General features: G+C 38.9%; 1 protein-coding gene across 6 annotated transcripts in view; it reads right to left on the bottom strand.

Annotated features, from left to right (window-relative positions):
* SDCCAG8 (SHH signaling and ciliogenesis regulator SDCCAG8) overlaps positions 1 to 14,945 on the bottom strand; it is a 282,059-nt gene that overhangs the window by 33,164 nt on the left and 233,950 nt on the right. For 4 of the 6 annotated variants that reach the window (XM_051993493.1, XM_051993490.1, XM_051993491.1 and 1 more), the window contains one exon: positions 8,942 to 9,031. The exons of the other annotated variants lie outside the window; for them this stretch is intronic. In XM_051993493.1, coding sequence (XP_051849453.1) covers positions 8,942 to 9,031 — 90 coding nt within the window. The remainder of the gene's footprint in view (positions 1 to 8,941; positions 9,032 to 14,945) is intronic. 6 annotated transcript variants of the gene reach the window in all.

The following is a 14,945-nucleotide window of genomic DNA, read 5'->3' on the forward strand; positions in this document are numbered from 1 at the left end:
TCCTCACTGTAGTTTTGTCAGTGCTAAGTGTTGGAGTTATGACCCTGAACAAGGATGCTTGTCCTGAAGGTGGTGCTGGTTGGGTTCTAAGGGAGGATGCAAGGCCATTGAGCTGCTCTGGGCTCTCTGATGCACCACAAGCCTGTGTCGGAGGGAGAGATGCTGTTGCTTTCGTGCAGCCGGGTGATGGCTGTCGCTGCCCTTGATGCTGCCCAGCTCACCTGGCTGCCGTGGCCTAGTGGAATCAGAGCAAACCCATAGTCTCTCAATCACCAGGCTCAATCACCTGCCTGCCTGCCTTGGCACACCTCTTAATTGGGTTTTAATCGAAGGAATCTGATAACTAGTCCTGGCTGTCCACGCTGGGACCGTGGGTACCAAAAGCTTCCGATTTAGCTCCTCTTGGAGTCTACACTGAGGCAGCCTCCCTGCTGACCCTTGTCAAAGAACCCCATCTGCTGGTTGCCACGGTAACTGAAGGGATCCATTGAGCTAAGCAGAGAATGTGTCTCAGAAATAAAACGGGCAGCCAAAGGAATTCTGCTATGAGTAATAAATCAAATAGTAAAAAGGGGGTCCTTGCACAACTCTTAAGTGTTATGGTAATATGATTGCACAATTTTTCCAGACAGAGGGTTCACGGTAGATCATGAAGATTGGCTCTGCTCACAAGCTTGTTTGAGAATCAACAGAATCCAATAGCTAAAGAGACAGATACCTACAGAGCAATGTATGTGGAAGCATAGGGAAAGAATATCTCTATTAAGTTATTTCCTAAGATTTACACAGAAAGCTGCATTTAAGAGAATTCTTTTTTGGAATTTTGGAAAAGTGAGTTACTTTGTCCAGACCTGCCAATGTGTCCTGTTGCAGAAATTCCTTCAACAATGAATATTAGAAACTCATTGGTAATGTGGTACTGGAAATTCGCTTGGGATGTTGAAAGGATGTCTATGGATCAAAGTCACAATTTGAACTTTGGTCTTTCAGACTCCTAAGATAACCCCTCTATCTCCCATACCACATTGACTCTCTTATGCTCTGGGTGCTAGAGAGACATAAAGATATTTTTCTGGATGGAAAAAATAGAGACAAAAACATGTTGTGTATATTCCCCCCAAATCTTATTAGAAATCAAGTGGTGTGCATATGTGTACATATACATACACAGACATATACACATATTTTTCATGAATATTAGGCTTGCCTTGAGATGAAGACTACAATGAAAGCAAGCAAGTAATTAACTTATTAAACATAATCTTTGACAAAATCAAAAATCAGAATGAATACAAAGAGAGTAGAAAAATTTCACTCTTACTATAAGGTGACTTAAAATCATAACTTCACTTGTAGCTTTGTCAGTGCTAGGTGTTGTAATTATGATCCTAACTAGCATTCCAGGAGAAATAACTGGTTGTTAAGTGCATAATATTAGGTGTTCCATAGGACCATCAAAAAGAGAAGGATAGAAAATTATATAATTATATATAGTCAATGACCATAACAAAATAGTATTTGACAAACCCCCAAACCCCAGCTTTTGAGATAAGAATTCACTGTTTGACAAAAACTCCTGGGAAAATTGGAAATTACTATGGCAGAATCTAGGCATTGATCCACACTTAACACCATACACCAAGATAAGGTCAAAATGGGTTTATGTTCTAGACATAAAGAATGGTATTATAAATAAATTAGAAGAACATAGGATAGTTTATCTCTCATCTCTCAGATTTGTGAAGGAAGGAATTTGTGACCAAAGAAGAACTAGAGATCATTACTGATCACAAGATAGACAATTTTGATTATATTAAAGTAAAAAGTTTTTGTACAAACAAAACTAATGCAGAAAAGATTAGAAGGGAAGCAATAAAATACAAAAATGTTTTTACATTCATGGGTTCTGCAAAAGACTTCAAATTTATAAGAATTCAAGCCGTTCTCCAATTGATAAATGGTCAAAAGATACGAACAGACAATTTTCAGATGAAGAAATTGAAACTATTTGTAGTCATATGAAAAGGTGCTTCAAATCACTATTGATCAGAGAAATGCAAATTAAGACAACTTTGAAATACCACTAAACACCTCTCAGATTGGCTAAGATGACAGGAAATGATAATGACCAATGTTGGAGGGGATATGTGGGAAAACTGGGACACTAATATATTGTTGGTGGAGTTGTGAACTGAATCTGGAACTACGCTCAAAAAGTTATCAAACTGTGCATACCTTTTGATCCAGCAGGGTTACTACTGGGCTTATATCCCAAAGAGACCTTAAAGGAGGGGAAGGGACCTACATATGTAAAAATGTTTGTGGCAGCCCTCTTTGTAGTGGCCAGAAACTAGAAACTGAGTGGATGTCTATCAATTGGAGAATGGCTGAATAAGTTATGGTATATGAATGTTATGGAATATTATTGTTCTGTAAGAAACGATCAGCAGGATGATTTCAGAGAGTCCTGGAGAGACTTACATGAACTGATGCTGAATGAAATGAGCAGAACCAGGAGATCATTGTATACTGCAACAAAAAGACTATATGATGATCCGTTCTGATGGAAATGGCTCTCTTCAGCAATGAGATGACTCAAACCAATTCCAATTGTTCAGTGATGAAGAGAGCCACATGCATCCAGAGAGAGGCCTGTGGAAACTGAATGTGGACCATAACATAGCATTTTCACTCCTTCTGTTGTTATTTGTTTGCATTTTGTTTTCTTTCTCAGTTTTTTTCCCTTCTTGATCTGATTTTTTTTGTGCAGCAAGATAGCTGTATATATTTATATATACACACATATATTGGATTTAACATATATTTTAACATATTTAACATGTATTGGACTACTTGTCATTTAGGGAAGGAAGGGATAATTTGGAACAGAAGGCTTTGCAAGGGTCAATGTTGAAAAATTACCCATGCATATGTTTTGTAAATAAAAAGCTTTAATAAAATTTTTTAAAGGAAAAAATAAAAGAAGTGAGAAAAATAAAAATAAAAAATGAGGCTCAGGGAAGTGATATGATTTGGCAAAGAGTCTGGTCAATGGCTAAGTACTCTTTTTAACTAAACCACAATACCCTCTCTGGTCATCAATCAAAACTAGGAAATGAATTTTAAGAAAAATTACTCAGAAATGTTCCTGGCTTCCACTTAATCCTGTCCATCAGCATTTCTTGGTAGGCCAGGAGGGTGACCTGGGAGTAACTAGCCCTGGATGTCATGTTGTTCTCTTTTTCCCATTTTCTCTCTTTTTTTTTTCCAGTGGGGACACTAGGGGCTGAGGAGTGAGGGGCAAAAAATCATGTGAAAAGAGTACACAAGAAGCTGTGGCGGCAACCATTCATGCTATACACCCCTTCCCTTGAAGCACCAGGTTCCCCCATTAGCAATGGGTAGGCAGTGAAGCAAGGTTTCGGTTTTCCTTCAACTTTTTTTTTTTTTTTTTCCATGCATGGAATGCTCTTGGATAGAATCATCCATCAAGACTATTTCCTGTTATTTTTTTTTTTTCTTTTTTCAGAGCAACTACTACCCAAAAACACATTAGAGAAAGAGGAAAAAATTAACATCTTTGATGCTGGCAATAAAATATTTCAGCTTCAATGTTTCAGCAAATTCTATCTGTTCAAAGAAAAAGGGAATGGTTGTGTGAACAGACTAGAGGCCCTTTATATTTTTTGCGGGATAGAAGCACATCCCTAAGGATCACTCATTTCTCATTTCTCTAATCCATACTTTTCAATAGCTGTGCTACTTATTAAGCCTTTAACAGAAAAAAAAAAGTCTACCTTTCACAAATTAAAGTCTCTCTGTTAACCCATATCTTAAGAGTTCCTTCTGGTAGGACTGAGAGAAAATCAGTTAACCTTTTCCCTAAATCAATTCCCCTCCTTCTCTGCAGCAATTTTTTGCCAACACTTTCAGCATGGCCAGTACTGTGCACCAAGTCAAATTTTCCTGGGGCTGTTTTACCCTTCCTCTATGACAAGCCTTTGCCTCCTTTTCCTTTTAGGCCCACAGGCTGGGCGGACAATCCTGCTCCCTCCCAGGATACACTTGGCAGGGCTTTGAATCAGAGCTCCTTGTTCCTAGGGAAGAGTGCTGCTGGGGAGAGAGAGAGATGTGATGAGCCTCCCATTTGGGAGGGGGCTGGGGAACAGAGCATCTGGCTCAGTTAGACATCATGGGGACTGTCAGAGGTCTGGGGTTTTGGCAGAAGGGAAGGGATTAAACAGAGAAGGTGGCGGTTGAGAAGAGGAGATGAATTAAGCCTTCATTAACTCACTGATGAAATTGTAAACAGATAATCTGAGTCAAGGGAAGTTTGGTTTCCCAGTGATGTGAAAAGTGCTGGATGACTATATTTGGGTTTCCTGCATGTTAGAAACTTACTTATAAATAAATAAATGAATCATCATTTGAGTGATGAGTGTTGGGTCTCAAATTTCAGTCAAAAGAATACAAAGAATACACTTCTTTGTTGATAAAGGTATAAAGCAATATGATAGGCAGATTTTTAAAGTGTCTAGCCTAGAATTTATTTCTGTCTTTGAAACCATCAAATTTTTTAACTGCTCAAATGAATTTGCTGATAAGTTGTGAAAATTTAATTCAAGGAGGATGAAAAAGGGAACCGTCTTTCCCAGCACCCAAATCAACACAGGAAAATTCTCCACCCTTTCTTCCCACTTAAAAAAAAATCAAAACCCAAACCCCAAAAAACAAATTAAATTTGCATTTGTCTCTAAGTTCTAGAAAACTGGACTCGCAGGTTCCATGCAAACACTGTGTAAAGTTTTGATGAAGTACCTTCCTAAATAGTTTTCCATGCATTGTTGACCCTGCCCCTTACAAGGTCACATTCAGTTTCCTTTATAAATTCCGATTCCAAATGCTTTGTCTCTGTTCACCATCCCTTTTTCTTTTTCCTTCTTCTAATCCTCAGACATTGGAACCTTTACATATACTGCCACTCTGAGACAGCACAGAATAATCAGTATATTAATTCAACTCTAACACAATCTGCCCAACCTGAACTCTTTCCTTCAGAAACAGTTTGCCTTTAAAAAGAAACTCCCAGCATGAACCTCATAAGAAGCGACATGAAGACAGTGCATGTGGTGCTTGGGCACACGGCGTAGAATTAAAAGAGAATTTTTCACTTTGTTTCCTCAATGCCATGTGCGTAATGTACATGTGGACCAAACTGACATCAGACATTTAAAGAAAGGGAGAAAAAGGAGGGAGGAGGAGGGTGGTAGGGGAGGAGGGGTGCTGATAGGAGAGGGAAGGAGAGGGAGAAAATATGTTGATAAAAACAGTAACTTCTGTTAATCTACATTTTTCAGTCACTGTCTTAATTAAAAATGTTAAGAAATATGTTGCAGTTTAATTGTACTGTTTTGGTAAATTCTAATGCAGAAAAATTTGGACTCCAGCAATTTGAGTGGCAGCTTCTAATCCCTATGGCAGTGGATCTTCCTATAGGCAGAGAGAATAACTCCAACACAATCAAAAGAGAAAAAATTTGGGGCAGGAAAATGTCCCATTGTGTAGTTTACATGTTAAATAATCACAAATGTTTTCTTTATAACAAGCTTCTCCACACAAGACTCCAGTATGAAGATGTTACAAAGATGTAATAAAATCCCAGTTCTTAAGATAGTGAGCATGACATTAGCCCTGGGGAAACAAGGGAAAAATGTTTGCTAAAATATGAGGAAGACTGAAAGATTTGTCCCGTCCCCAGCTATAAAGAATTCCAAGAATAAAGCGACATTATTTTAAGTTTTAAATGATAAGATTGTCCTATAGAAAAGAGAACTTTTATATTTGAAAGAAAGTCTCTGCTAAAGTCTCTAAACTGAACTGACCTTTGTTAAGATGACAAAAAGAATATGCCTGAGCAACAAGTGCATTAAAAATGCTGTGGTCTTAAGCATGAGTCAGACATGAAACCTGAATTTGGATTTCTAGATTCTGTGCCATCATTCAGGAGCAGAGCTGAGTTGTATAGTTACCAGCTTTCATTACTCTGTACTGTAAAGGCAACTTTATTATATTTATAATCTATTGTTTATAGATTAATGAATGGTGTCATTCACAAAGCAAAAACTCAAGATAGCTCTGCTCAGCCCAAAGGAGTTTTCAGGAAGTGATATATTCTGTAAATTTCCTGGTGTTTTAGGAGATGGCAGTTGATTCACAAGGTTGGGGGAGGGCAGATGCCTCCAGGGACTGACACGAGGACATTAATTTCATCTCTATATTAGCAACTCATTGCGGACCACAGCTCCCAGAAACTATAATTTTGGGTCAGCTGCCTATGTCAAACTAGGTGGTGGGCACAGCTTAGGTCCTAAAGGATGAGATTCACAATATAAAATGATCTGTGCCCTGCCAGTATTAGTTTAGGTCAGGTCCCTAATGGTTTGGGGAGATATAATCTGAGTGTATAACAAATGACTGGATTAATTTGGTCAACCAACTGGTTCCAATCATTTTGTTCCTTGAAATGTAAATGTTTCTTTGACCAAAATGAGCAAATCAACTGATCATTTTGCTACTTTGAAACTATGACTCAGAGTATATCCAGAACATCAGATCTAGTCATTTATAGTGTAGGGAAATCACTGTCAGCTTTTCACTGATCAAAAAGGTATATTTTTCATGTACAGTCATCCTGAAATTGTTACAATGCAAAGAAATAACTTTGGAAGATGTTTTTAAATTGCCTACAAGCACAGATGAAATCAAACTAGTATCTGGCTAAGAAAATAAATCAATAAGGTTTCTAGTAAGTTCAGTTTTATGTCATTTTGAGAAGTCTCACAGCTCCTTCTCCCTTTATTCTTTTAAAACAAGAGACTTGAACCTAGAAACCTTACTGATGACAAATGACATCTAATTGGTATGACACTGATATATAATATTTTGAGATTTAAAAATAAATCTATCTCTATTTTTTCCCATTGGGATGTGAGTGAGAGTGGATTGGGATTTTCAAATGGATTCCAAGTCTCTGGTCTCAAGGTTAAGTGATTCTATTATTTCAACATATTTATAGTCTAAGTGATATATATATATATATATATATATATATATATATATATATATATATATATATATATTTTTTTTTTTTTTTGGCAAGTGATCAGAATGTAAACTCTGCACAAGAACTCAACCATCCAAACTCTTCTAAAATAAATAGCACAGGTAAGAAGTGATGATTCTCTGAAATTCTTTTCCTTTACTACTGGGCTCTATTTCAAAGTTGATATTTAACTGCAGATAAGGCTATGACAAACAGGGTCTTCCTGCAGACATTGTCTTTTATGTATCTCAAGGATAGGAACTAACCTTGTTCCTACTTCACACAATTTCTGCTGGGGCATTTACTCCTGTGTGAGCAAAGAAACAACTTTCACCACATATGCAGTGATGATCAGTGTAACTGCTTTTGAATCCTGGGCTAAGGAACTCAAAACAATTTGATTGCGCTGTGGTTCGGAGGAATGAAAAGTGGGAGCAAACATGTACCCCCAAAGACCCATCAGCTGCTGGGAATATGACAGAGTGATCCAGAGAACAGGACTTCGGGACAGCAGATTGGTAGACTGGGCTCTCTCTCCAGTGCGGAGCAGAGAGAATTTGTTCGTTTTCATTAACAACCGACGAAGGAGAGAGGATATGGGTGCAAAAGAGTTAGAAGCAGCCAGGAGCTTAATTATTAGTTAAAAAGTTCAGAGTCAAGTCTCCAAGTTTCCAGTACATTAGAAAAAGAATGCATGATAATGGGGGGAGAAAGAAGCAGTACCCGCCTGAGGGCCAATTGACTCTCCAGCAGCGGTAAGGCTGTTCCGAGGCTTGCAGTACCATTTGTTCCATTACACAATCTCCTGAAGCCTTTTAGAGAGAGCTAAAACAACTGCCTGTACCAAACACGACACATGGCTTTCCATCCCGACTCTGCGAATCCAGACGCTCTAACCATCTTTCTTTAAGATGCCATATGGTTGGCAGAAGCCTGTAGATCTAACAGCACATCTGCTTGCACGTTACTTCTCCCTTCCATCCCCCACTGAAAGAGAGATGGAGAGAGAGGAGGAGAAAGAGGAAGGAAGAAAGAGAGAGCGAAGATCTATGTCTATCCATCCCCCGAATACAGGGATTCACGTTCGCATGTGTGTAAATGCTATAGCCAACTTAAGGTCTGTTAGAAGAGGGACGGAAAAGAATCTAGGAGTGGCTCCTTCGGAAGTAGGCTCGCTCAGCAGGGATTTAAAAGTAGGTTAGAAAAACAAAGGGATGGGAGACAGTCTCTCCAAAGGGGATTACTAGAAAACCATTTCATTGCACTCTCCTAAGAAGCGTATTGAGCTTTCTTGCCACGGAGAGGAAGAGCGCCCTTTTCTTCTTGGTGTGTGTGTGCTTTTATTTTTTAGTTGTTCTTTTCAGTCAGAGGTAGCCAGACAAGCTGAGAAACCCGCGCGTCCCAAATCCTGCTTTGTGAGCAAGCCCAGAGAGTCTGAGTGCTAATGAGCCTTCAGGAGCACGCCGACACCCTGCTTTTTGGGGATGAGGGGCAAAGATTACTGACACTGTTGAAATCCTGCTTGTGCTGGCAGGTAGGTGCCCCGCCGATCCGGCTGGGATCTGGCCCCCACGAGACGGGCTGCAAAAAAGACAAAAAGAACAAAAGGGAAACTCCCCCCCACCGCACCCCAGTCCGGACTCTGGGTCTCTGACATCTCCATTCTGACCATTTATAATTTCTTGCGCTTGGCGGCTCCAGCCAATGGACGAACAGGTCTCTCCGAGCCTCCCCCGGAAGCCTGTTCCCGAGGCCGCAGTCCGGAGGCTAGCACCTAGGACCACCCGGCAGGGGGCCCAGCGGGACTGAGCCTGAGGCACAGCCCGGTCAAGTACCAACCTTGTGGTCGCAGAATCAAGTGACATGTGGTAGTTGGGAGGTGAGGCTGGCCATCTCTCTGATCTAGCTCCAGTCTCTGTCTCTTCAGGTCTAAAGCAAAAAAAACAATACTTTGGCTAACTACCTGCGGGGGTGGGAATATTAAAGCTCTAAGGGACCCTGAGCTGCTGTTGTGATCGGTGTGGTGGCAATCCAAGCACTGAAGGCTATGCTGAATAGCTCATTAATCAACAAGTGTTCATTTAGCCTTCACTGTGGGCCCGGTACTGGCCAGAAAAATACACTAAACGAGTAATCTGCAAGAATGAAACTTAGGACATGATGGGATATAGATGTATTCATATGAGGTAGCTCGAGTTCTACAGGGACATCCATATCTCTATAAGGACGTAGGACTCTCGAGAGATAGCTATAGATAGGTTTCTATAAAGAGATGGGTATCTCTACCAATATACTGAAACATGTGGCTCTATCCTTGTCTTGCCCATGAGATCATAAACTCCTTTTTTGGAAATAGCCATTGTTTCATTTAGTAGAGGGAGTGTCTGTATTATCACACACACACACATACATATATATCATAGTAGTCTCTTTATGCCTATCACGTATATGAAACAAATATTAAACAGGAACCAATCATTATTTGCATATATGTGCATACACACACTTTATATACACATTATACATACACATACATACATGTAGACAACACACACATATTACATGTACATATACATATATGTCCACAAACACAGACATATAAGGACAGTATACATGTGTGTACATAACCGACATAGAAAGAATACAAATACATGTAAAATGGTTCTATACAAAGTATCTAAGGTAATTTGAATGGAGGGCAGTGACAGGATGAGCTGCATCTGGAAAAACGCAAGAGGATTTACAAATGAGGTAAAGAGGAGAACATGAGGGAGAGCCAATACAGAAGCATGAAGACAGGAAATGGAGGCCATATGAGTGTCAGGGGGAAGGCCAGTTTGGATGAATTGCAGAGAGCTGGAAGGAGAGTCTGGATTGAGAGATTAGGAGAAGGTTGTGACAAGTTTTAAAAGCTAAATAGAGGAAGTTATATTTGATTCAAGAGCCAATTGGAAGTTGCTCAGGTCTCCTGAGTATGGGAGTGACATGGTCAAGACCTGTTCTGAATGACCACCTTTTGGCAGCAATGTGGAATATGGATTGAAGAAAGGAAAGAGACTTGAGGCAGGGAGACCAGTGATCAGGCTGCTGCAATAATCCAGGTGAGATGTGGTTAGGACCTGGCAAAAGCGGTAACTGCAGGAGTAGAGAGAGATGGTAGAAAGGAAGATGGGCAACTGATTGGATAGAAGGATGACGATACAGTGATTCACCCAAGAGACTGCAAATACAACGCTGCCTGTGACAGTGCCTCTGGGAGAGAAGGAAGTGGGGAAAACAGGTCAATTGTGGGGTTGGAGGGGAAGTAACAAATTCTTTTTTGAACTTGAGTCTGAGATGTCTCTGGGATATCTAGTTTGAAATATCTCTTAGAAAACTATCATGTGTATATACACACATACACACACACATACAAACACATACACATATACACATACATATATACTCTAAATGAAACAATCTCTTTGTATATATATATATATATATATACACAGTTAAATATATGTACACACACACACACACACACATATATATATATACATGGACAATAAACACATATATACACGATAAACAAAGAGAAGTAGGCAACTATATGTGCTATGGTGGGATAGAAACTCAGGGGTTAAATATATAGATCTGAAAGACAATGGCAAAGATATGATGAGAGAGAGAGCCAGACAGACAGAGACAGAGGGAGGGAGGGAGAAGTAAAGGACCTAGGACAGAGCCTCGGGCCATTCCCCTAAGTTAGAGGTCTGGATCTGAATGACAAAATGACAAACACGACTGAGAAGGAGCAGTTAGAAAGTAGAAAAACCAAGATAGAGCAGTGTCACACAAGTCTGGAGAGGAGAGAATGGTTGACAATGTCAAATGCAGCAGATGGTTTGAGAAGGATGAGGAATGAAAAATGGTCATCAGATTTGGAAATTAAGAGATCACATGACAACTGAGAGAAGAGATGAGGTCAGAAGCCAGACTGCAAAGGATTGAGAGGTGAGAGGGGAAGAAGTAGAAACAGCAAGTATAGACAGTTGTTTCTGGGAATGACTAAAGGATGAGAGGAGATATATAGGATAAGAGAAAACTTCTCATCTTCTAAAGCCATAGACCCTAAAAAGCACATGCATAAAGATGTATATTTGAACACATAAAGAGCAAACTGATATGCCTAAAATCTCAAAAAATCATCATAGCAGATTAGCTATAAGAGAACTCCTCTTTAGTGAGTTTACTAGCAAGAAAGTATAGATCTTGAAGAGTCAAGTTAAGAGTTTAACTGTGATCTCAAATGCAATTGAAAGATCCAGGTGACTAAATTAAAAACAAAAGATGAATTTACAACTTTAACATGAATGTATATATGTATGTATGATACGAATAATAAAACATCTTAGCCAAAAAAAAAAAAAAAAAAAAAAAAGCCCTAAATTTTGGGCCTCAGTACTGCTTTTCATGACTATCTTGTCACTCCTTGCCACTCCCTAATTTGCCACACCCACCATTGTTGCTGTCTTCCATTAGTGTACCATTAAAATGTAATACAGCTGTTAGGGTAGGAATTGTCTTGTGGCCTCTATTTGCATCCCCAGAAGGAAGCAGAACAGCACAATGGATTCTTGTGTCATTCATTATGTCATTAAACAGACTATGCCCATCTATCTATCAGAATAGCTGGCTCTGAGTCATGGATGTCCAATCTTGAGCAAGTCAATTAAATTCCCTGTTTCTTTAGCTATAAAATGAAGGCAACGGACTAAGTGCATTTTGCCATTCTGTTATCCTAAGTCTCCATATCGCTAAAGTGAGAAAGTTATCCCTTAGTTTTCAAATCAAGAAAGTTTTACTGAACCAACAAAGGCCACCTGCTAATAGCACACATACCATGCACACATACCGCACACACACGTGTGCATGTGTGTGTGTGTAATTACCCTCAAGTTACGGGGCTGACGTTTGAACATATCCAACACAATGGGAATGCAAACATCAAAATGAGAACTGTCTTTCTTCAGAATCATTATGGTGGCAAGCTGGTCACTTCCAATGTTGTTCAGGACATTTTGGAGGCTCTTTCCCCTCTCCCCCCCCCCCCCGAATTGTCTTCAGGGCCTGTGATATTTTCTTTTGAATACTCAACCATGGAAAAGCTTCATTATTTTGAGCATGAATTTGATTTCAAGGAAAATCTAGAAAGTCAAAGGTCGTATGACATGGTGGTGGTGGGAAACAGTTGCCTTGGAATGCTGGACTTAAGAGTCAATGGATCTAAATTTGAATTCTGAGTTCCAAAGTTACTCCTCACATGACTTAATTCATTTCACCCATCTGGCACTTTTCTCAGGGGATGGAGAGAGGCTGTATTCACAAATCTGTAAGGCCCATCCGAGCAGTCTACCTTCAGGTTGATCCTGTGAATCTTAAGTCTGGTGAATAAGACTAGGCTGATTAAGAGGATATTTGGTTAGGAGGAACAAAAGATAAAACAAAACTGAGATGTTACTGCTTAATTCTGGAGTCAATACCATAAGAAGAGGTTTTTTTTTTTTTTAATTATTATTATTTTAAAAATAAAGACCTCCTTTTCTGGAACAAACCTTTCATCTCTTAAGGTGACTATTTGAAGGAGACAGCATGGTTGTTGTTTTTTTAATGTAATATTATGGTATGTTTGTTAAAATATCATCCTATTAACTTATATCCATACTTGTAAAGGAAAGGGAATAAGTATTTACGCAGTACCTACTATGTTCCAGGCATTCTTCTAAGCACTTTTTACAAATACTATTTCATCATTTGGTTCTTACAACAATCCCAGGAGGTAGGTGCTATTATTATCCCCATTTTATAGTTGAGGAAACTAAAGCAGGTGGCAGTTAAGTAACTTGTCTAGTTTCACATCTATAAAGAGTCTGAGGCTGTTTTTGAATTCAGGTCTTTCTCATTCTAAAACTGGCAATCTAGTCACTGTGCCACTGTGGACATTATCTGTACAGTGCAACTTGCTTGGATTGGATCTAAGGAATAGTATTCCTGTGATAAGAGATATGAAAACTCAAGAGTTCTAGAAAGCTTTTTAAAATGTTGTTCTTTGAAATACCATAAAAGTTTAAAGTGCTTTTTACACCAACAAGTTAGTTGTTCCCTAGAGCTTCTCTAATGTATGAGCAGTTGGGGACATACTCACATGCAGTTATCTTGTGGTTAGATCATTTCTGTCACATCCCATTCTGACTCCATTTGGAATTTTCTTGGCAAGGACACTTCTTTCTTCAGCTCATTTTACAGGTGAGGAAACCAAGGCAAACACAGTTAAGTGACTTGCCCACAGTCACACAGCTAATAAGTGTCTGAGGCTGGGTCTGAACTCAGAAAGTCTCTTCCAACTCCAGGTGCAGAATTCTACCTACTGCACCACTACTGCACGACTAGTATATGCTACATGGATGCAAGCCTGCCTGTGAGGTCTCTTACATTTCTTGCAGCCAGCATTGGAAAGATCTCTTTGTAACTATGGCTCTAATATGTGCATGAATTTCAAAAAGGAAAAGAAAAAAAGCATAGTTTGATATTATGTTTAAAGAAAGTAAATGTTTAAAAATTCAAATGAATTATGTACATCATGGATAGGAAGGAAGGAAGAGAGGAAGAGAGAGAGACAGAGAGAGAGAGAGAGAGAGAGAGAGAGAGAGAGAGAGAGAGAGAGAGAGAGAGAGAGAGAAAGAGAGAGAGAGAGAGAGAGAGAGAGAGAGAGAGAGAGAGAGAGAGAGAGAGAGAGAAAGGGAGGGAGGGAAAAAGGAAGGAAGGAAGGAAGGAAAGGAGGGAGGGAGGGAGGAAGGAAGCTAAGAAGAACACTAGATGTGGCAATGAAGATGATAAAAGGATAGGAAGGATGAAAAAGGGGAAAGGAAGCAAAAACTATGTTTTTCTTTAGGGTTTGGTTAGTGAAGAAAGGGTTTATCAAAAACCTTGAAACTTAGAAACTTTGTTCAAAGCAATAACAAGCCACAATCTTTCAGAGGGCTCATGATGAAACATCAGAGTACATACTGAGCCTTTGATACAGCCAATGTAGGAACCTGCTCTGTTTGACTATATATGTTTGCAAAAAGGGATTTTCTTTTTCTTTCCTCTTCAGTTGTAGGAGATAGGTAGGAGGTGGAGAAAAGGAAGGAAGGGGAGCAGGAGAAATGGTGATTTTCCTTAATTAAAAAAATACAATTTATTTCTAAAAAAGAAATATTTTGTTGCTGTCCTACAGGGGTATGGATTCTCTTTCAGGGGTGATATTTTTATCTCAAAAGAGCAATTTTTCTTGGCTAACAATGTTAACAGCACTGGAAAGATGTCTTGGTACTAGTCACTAGTCCGATGTTTTCTATATATGTAAACCACCTTGTCAAAAATCTTTCAATTAGTATTATATTCAATTTTAAAAATTAAACATCTGTAATTTGTAAGATCAATAACTAAACTTTTTAGGATTGGATTGGTTTCAATGTTAAATCTTTAATTTCAATTCAATTTCCAATTTCAAAGTAATTTTGGAGTAACATCAGGATATGATGCTGCTGCACAGCCAAACGTCATAATAATGCGTGTTGGAGACATAGTCAGAATTTAATGCCTATTACCCTGGGCAAGTCACTTAACCCTATCTGCCTCAAAAAAAAAAAAAAAAAAAAGAAATAAGAAAAAAAGGTTTAATGGATATCTCTATTATAAGAGAGGTATTTTGTACACAGAGATTATATTTGAAGATGGCATGATTTGGCTCATAGTATATACAAATTTGTTTGATATATGGGATAGGTTATAGACATGAGATTTCATTACTCTTAAA

The sequence above is a fragment of the Antechinus flavipes genome, chromosome 4, assembly GCF_016432865.1.
Source record: "Antechinus flavipes isolate AdamAnt ecotype Samford, QLD, Australia chromosome 4, AdamAnt_v2, whole genome shotgun sequence".
Taxonomy (NCBI): domain Eukaryota; kingdom Metazoa; phylum Chordata; class Mammalia; order Dasyuromorphia; family Dasyuridae; genus Antechinus; species Antechinus flavipes.